The 6,000-nt window shown below is 43.3% G+C and overlaps 1 protein-coding gene across 1 annotated transcript in view; it reads left to right on the top strand.

Annotated features, from left to right (window-relative positions):
- The window catches only part of DSTN (destrin, actin depolymerizing factor), a 41,391-nt gene continuing 35,391 nt past the window's right edge, over nucleotides 1-6,000 (top strand). The window contains exon 1 of the mRNA XM_055266724.2: nucleotides 1-330. Coding sequence (XP_055122699.1) covers nucleotides 328-330 — 3 coding nt within the window. The 5' untranslated portion in view covers nucleotides 1-327. The remainder of the gene's footprint in view (nucleotides 331-6,000) is intronic.

Here is a 6,000-nt window from a genome sequence, read left to right as displayed (position 1 = left end):
AGAGAGGACGCACCCCCACCCCTAAACACTTTCTGGTTTAGGGGGACCCTGCCCCGCAGCCTTAAGCAGATGAGGGAAGCTCCCCTCAGAGTCTGGATAGCTGCCGGGCGGGGCGTTGCTGGGCGGGCTGGTTGCGTAGCAACGACGGGCGGTGCGTGACGTGCGCAGCCGCGTTCCGTCCCGAGGCGCGCCCGCCCCAGGGTAGGCTCGCGCCGCCGCGTCAGCTCAGCGCTCGGTCTCTCGGTCCCGCAGCCGTGAGGAGGACGCTCTGCAGACTCGCTGCCCGCCGGCTCCCTCCCCCGCGTCCCTGCGACCGCCGCGGCGAAGATGGTGAGTGGGAGGGAGGCCGAGGCGTGGGCCGAGGCGGCCGGGAGCAGTGCGTCTCTGGGGCGCCGCGGAGTCGGGGCTAAAGGGGTGAGCCGTGCCTCAGCCCGGGGAGGGACCCGGTTCGGCTGCAGTATCCGGGCCGCAGGGCCGTGGGGGGGTGTCTCTGGGCCTCCGTCGCCCGCCGTCCTGGCTGGGCCCCCGCGCCCCGGGGCGGATCTGCGGCCGTTGCGCAGCTCCCAGCTGGGGAGAGGTCGCCGCCCTGAGCGTGGCCTCTGAGGTGCCTCCGGACCCGGCCTTGCAACAACTGGCCGAGGTTGAGCGCCCCCACCCGCTCAGTGAAATCCATCCGGGGGTCTGCACGTCGAGGCCGGGGAGTGGGGGGCGGGGGGCGTCGGAATCCAGCCACCGTCCTTGTTGGCGTGGGTTTCCCCAGAGCTGGCGCTGAGGCGCTTGGTGACTTGTGCGCGTTCGAGCAGCCCTTGAGGTCTATCTCAAGAAGGAAGATAAAGCCTTTAGAGCACGGAATGATCGCTAACGAGCAGGATCCTGGCATGATTTAGAACGGGGTGGCCTTGCAGCCCTTTTGCTTTTTTCTTTTTATCTGGCAATCGGCTTCCAGCAGCACTCTCGTCGTGCTTGTCAAGCTTGGCAGTGTCTGTTTTAACCCTTCGCTGCCCGATCTGTCCATGTATGGTTAGAATTTTTTTCTGACCTGTAGACAGTTGGACTCTGCCAGAACTTGGTGCGCAAGGTGTGGGCATGATGCTGGGATGCTGATACAACCAAATTTAAGAGCTTTAAAAACCATTAAAATACTGGAGTCATCAAAAAGTAAACAGGTGCTCATTAGTATATTCTATATGATGGACATTTTGCTTAATTTACATATTTCCCCCTTTACACTGTCACTCTAATTAGCTATTTAAAAACGTATTCTCAACTGAACTATCAGATGGAACATTTTGTCATTTTCGTTAGTCTGCACACACTGTTACCATTTTTGGTCAGTGATTTGCAGGCATAGCCTTACCAGACTTTGCTAGAAATATTACACTGTAATTGCATCTGTCTAGAAGCAGTTGGTACCAGCTTATCTGCATACAAACTGTTTTCACTGTGTAACAGTTTTGGTTTTCTTAAGTTATTGCAACTTCCGCGAACATGCAGGCGGCCCCTTAGTGAAAGAAAAGATTAACCGGTAGTTTCTTGATGACTGTAGATATGTATGTAATAGGGATTTGATACTGTTCAGTTTTTGGTTCTTTGATTTAATGCTGTAAGCTACAAAGTATCAGCATCTTGAGTCTTTTTAATATCTAATTATTAAAAATTTCATAACATTTTAAATGTATATGCACTTTATACTAAAAGACTTCATCTAGGGGCTTTGAATTGTGGTACGCTTAAGACCATTCACTCTGTTAAAGTGCCTTGAAGCTGACTAGGGTCTGCTCTAGAGACTTCTGATTTGACATTATACTTTTTTATTGAGTGGCTAATACAGACTTTTTCTGTTTGAAAATAAGAGACCAAACATTTTACTTTTAGTTAAATGCTTAAGTTAAATGCTTAGTTTTAGTTAAAGCTTAACTAAATTCAAGGAAGGAAGAGTCTTATATTTCCTGGTTCTTGTGAGGAGTGGGAGAAATAAAAATTAGAAATGAGCGATTTCCAAATACGCTTCAAAATTGTTGGCTTTAGGGAGATCAAGAAGACCTTACAAGTTACTGTTAGAGTTCAGATTATAGACCCCCCATTTTTAAAGGTTATTTTTGTTTTTAGCCTTATGAGTGCAGGAGCATCTTTATTTAGTTCAGTGATTAGAAAATATTGTGGGTATTATCCCAGAGTCTAACACTTGCCTTTTAGCTCTTTTGGTTAGATGCTTGGTTCCAAGTTTCTTTTAAGATTAAATTTTAACTACCGGTGGGTTTGTTCTAAATTAGCAGAATCACTTCCTTGTACTCACCAAGTCTTTTAGAAGCACCTGAAATAAAGCAGTTTGAAACCAGCTGGGCACTTCAGGATGAGATTAGATGTTTTCAGATGTCTCCCCCAACAAAAAAACGTCTGCCTCCACATGAACCACAATTACAGACCCCAAACAAAACGTGCGTGTGTGTGTGTGTGTGTGTGTGTGTACTGAGTGTGCCAGCCTCCTTATACAGAGATTGTTTAGTAGCCCCTCATCAAGTTACTAAGGTTATTTGCTCAGTAGTTCTACTGGATATGGATTGAGACATCACACCTAGACTTGCCTAGCTCCTCTTGTAACCAAAGAGTATCTTTTATGCTTTTTGGAAAGTAAGAGTGTAGTCTTGCCCCTGAAGTAGAGTTAAAAGGTTTGCACGATAATCTAACCCTTAACCTTATCCTAATCTGAACTGTGGTCTCACGGACTGAACTAGTTGGCGCAGTATTCAAGTATTCTAATACTTGGTGATTAGCAAAAACACTACAACCCAGTGAAATAGGTTGGGCATGTATTCACATGCCTGTTTAACATATGAGAAAACAGATTGTAAAAGATTAATTGACTTGAGACAAATCACCTTTTAAAATAAGTTTTAAAATAATAATTTTGAAACATTTTAAGCAGAAAAGTACACAGAATAACAGATCCTTTTGTACGGAAAAAAAAAGGGCTATCATTGCCATATTTCAGGTTTTTATGTTACCATTACAGCTAAATATGCATCATCTTCCTCATCCCACTCCCTTCCCTCCCTAGAGTTATAACCATTCCTGTGTCAAAGACATAATATCCTGGCTGGTTAAGGAGATGATTTTATTCAGGCTATTGCAATTAGGAGAGCATTCCTGATTGCCTTATTTGAAAATATGCAACAGGCCAGTTCTTTGCAGTTACCTGTTTCCCAGAACACAAAACGATGGGGTGGACTAACCATCACTGCTTTCTGAGAACACAGAGCTCAGGTAAAGTTCACAGTAGTCACCTGAAATTGATATTCATTGATAGTTCCATACTTTTAGCTACTCATTCATATGTATTGCCTCGATGTGCTTTTACTGTGCTTCATGTATCCTTTTGCAGCTCTGTGAGAAAAAATTAAACTTTGTGGGGTGTTTTTTTTTTGCAGGGGAGGGCAGCTTTTGGATTTATTTGTAGCTTTGGTTCTTCAACTGCTGAATTGTGTTCTTTTGTATGATTGTGCAAGTTTATCCATTCCCCTGTTGATAGACATTCAGCCATTTCCTAATTTTTTGCCTTTTTTTTGGTCTATTTAAAGTTTTTATAATAGGCAATTTCCATGTCATATATTGCTATATATTACTTCTCTAGCCCCAGTGTGTATCTCTCCATGGTATATATCTAGAAGCGGAAGCCCTGGATTGGAACATACATATTTTCTACTCTACTACTGGTTCGTTCTGGTTGTATCTCATCATCAACAGCTTGTTTCTACATTGCCTTTCACCGCTTAAGAAGAGATTTGAAACCTTTGCCAGTCTGATGGTTGTGAAATGGTTTCTCATTATTTTATTTTGCATTTCTCTGATTACTAGTGAGCTGATTCTTTTCATATGTTTATTGCATCTTAGGTTTTTACACGCATGCTGCATCCTGCAAATCTGACCATTCTGTAAATACTTATCATCTTCACCTAAGCTTATTTGCAGAGCCGTAAAGTAAATGTAGCAGTAAAAAAAAAAAAAAAAAAAAAAAAAATCAGCTGGACACAGTGGCCCATACCTGTCATCCCAGCACTTTGGGAGGTTGAGGCAGGAGGATTGCTTGAAGCCAGGAGTTGGAGACCAGCCTGGGCAATATAGTGAGACCTCGTCTGAACAAAAAAATTAAATAAAAATTAACTGGGCATGCTGGCATGTGCCTATACTCCTAGCTATTCGGGAGGCTGAGGTGGGAGGATTGCTTGAGCCTGAGTGTTAGAGGCTTCTGTGAGCTATGATTGTACTACTGCACTCCAGCCTGGCCACAGAGGGAGACCCTGTCTCAAAAAACAAGAACATGATTGTCAATACCAGAACCTCATACTGAGGAGTAATATTTCTCTCTTCTGGCACATGAATTTCTTTCCAGGCCCCTTACCCAGCTAATTACCAGAAGTTCAATACTCTCTCTTAATTCTATCCACCTGCCATTTTTAGGCCCCTGGTAGTGGTAGAATGTAGAGTGACTTAGGACAGAGTTCTTTCCTTCTTTGCCAAGGGCTGTGGAGATTAACATCCTTCACTTTACACTTACCCCTCTCTTTCCTAGCAGTTCCACCCCTCTCTTTCCTGGCAGTTCCTCTAGCCAAAACGTAAAAACACACACAGTAGATATATGGGAACAATGCACTTTCTGCTAAAATTTGCTGTGTACCTAAAACTTCTCTAAAAAATTAAAAGTCTATAGCTGAGTGTGGTGGCACGTGCCTGTAATCCCAGCTACTCAGGAGGCTGAGGCAGGAGAATCGCTTAAACCTGGGAGGTGGAGATTGCAGTGAGCTAAGATCACACCATTGCACCCCAGCCTGGGTGACAGAGCAAGACTCCGTCTCAAAAAAAAAAAAAAAAAAAAAAAAAGTCTAAAAAACAAACATGCAAAACAAGTAAACATGACTGACTTTCCTTCTTTCTCCTTTCCTTTTTTTCCTTTCTTTTTTCTTTCTTTTCTTTTTCTTTTTTTTTTTTTTTGAGACAGACTCTCTTGCAGCCACCCAGGCTGGAGCTCACTGCAGCCTTGATCTCCTGGGTTCAAATGATCCTCCCACCTCAGCCTGCGGAGTAGCTGGGACTACAGATGTGCACCACCACACCCAACTAACTTTTTAAAATTTTTTGTAGAAATGAGATTTTGCTACATTGCCCAGACTGGTCTCAGTCTTCCCGCTTTGGCCTCCCAAAGTGTTGGGATTACAGTCATGAGCCATCGTGCCTATTGACTGTTTTTCATAAATAGAATTTGTTTAAATCAAAATTGTGTTTAACTTAGTATACAGGAAGACTTCAAACTTTTGAGTTTTTATGTTAATATAACTTTATATTTTCTTTCAGTAATACTTTGAGATGAAGCACACTATATTTGAAATTTGAAAAAAAAAACTTGCAAGTCTTGAAAAACTGATTTTAACATATAAATGCGTTGTTTTTGTCCACAGAACAACACTCTAGTCTCTGAGTAACTAGAGCTAGTCTCTTCATTGTACTGTCATTTGCATGTGTAAACCACAGAGCATAATAAATAAGTAGAATATTGTGAAAGCATTTGAAAGCATTTTTTTTTTTTTTTTTTTTTGGAGGCAAGGTCTCATTCTGTTACCCAGGCTGGAGTGCAGGGGTGTGAACACAACTCACTGCATCGTCCACCCTCAGGCTCAGTCAGTCCTCTACCTCAGCCTCCTGAGTAGCTGGGACTATAGGCACGCACAACCATTCCCAGCTAAGCTTTGTATTTTAAAAGCTTTATATATATAAAGATGGGATTTATAAATATAAATTTGTATATAAAGACGGGGTTTATAAAGATGGGGTTTTACCATGTTGCCCAGGCTGGTCTTGAACTCCTGGGCTCAAGTGATCCACCCACTTTGGCCTCCCAAAGTGCTGGGATTGCAGGCATTAGCCACTGCGCCCAGCCGTGAAAGTATCTTGAGCTTACTTCCCTTGTGGCATAACATTTCTGTCTAGATTGTCCATGAAAGTCAT

This window comes from Symphalangus syndactylus, chromosome 24, assembly GCF_028878055.3.
Source record: "Symphalangus syndactylus isolate Jambi chromosome 24, NHGRI_mSymSyn1-v2.1_pri, whole genome shotgun sequence".
Classification (NCBI taxonomy): domain Eukaryota; kingdom Metazoa; phylum Chordata; class Mammalia; order Primates; family Hylobatidae; genus Symphalangus; species Symphalangus syndactylus.
Note: the sequence above shows the minus strand (reverse complement) of the source record. Positions and strands in the feature narration are given on the sequence as shown.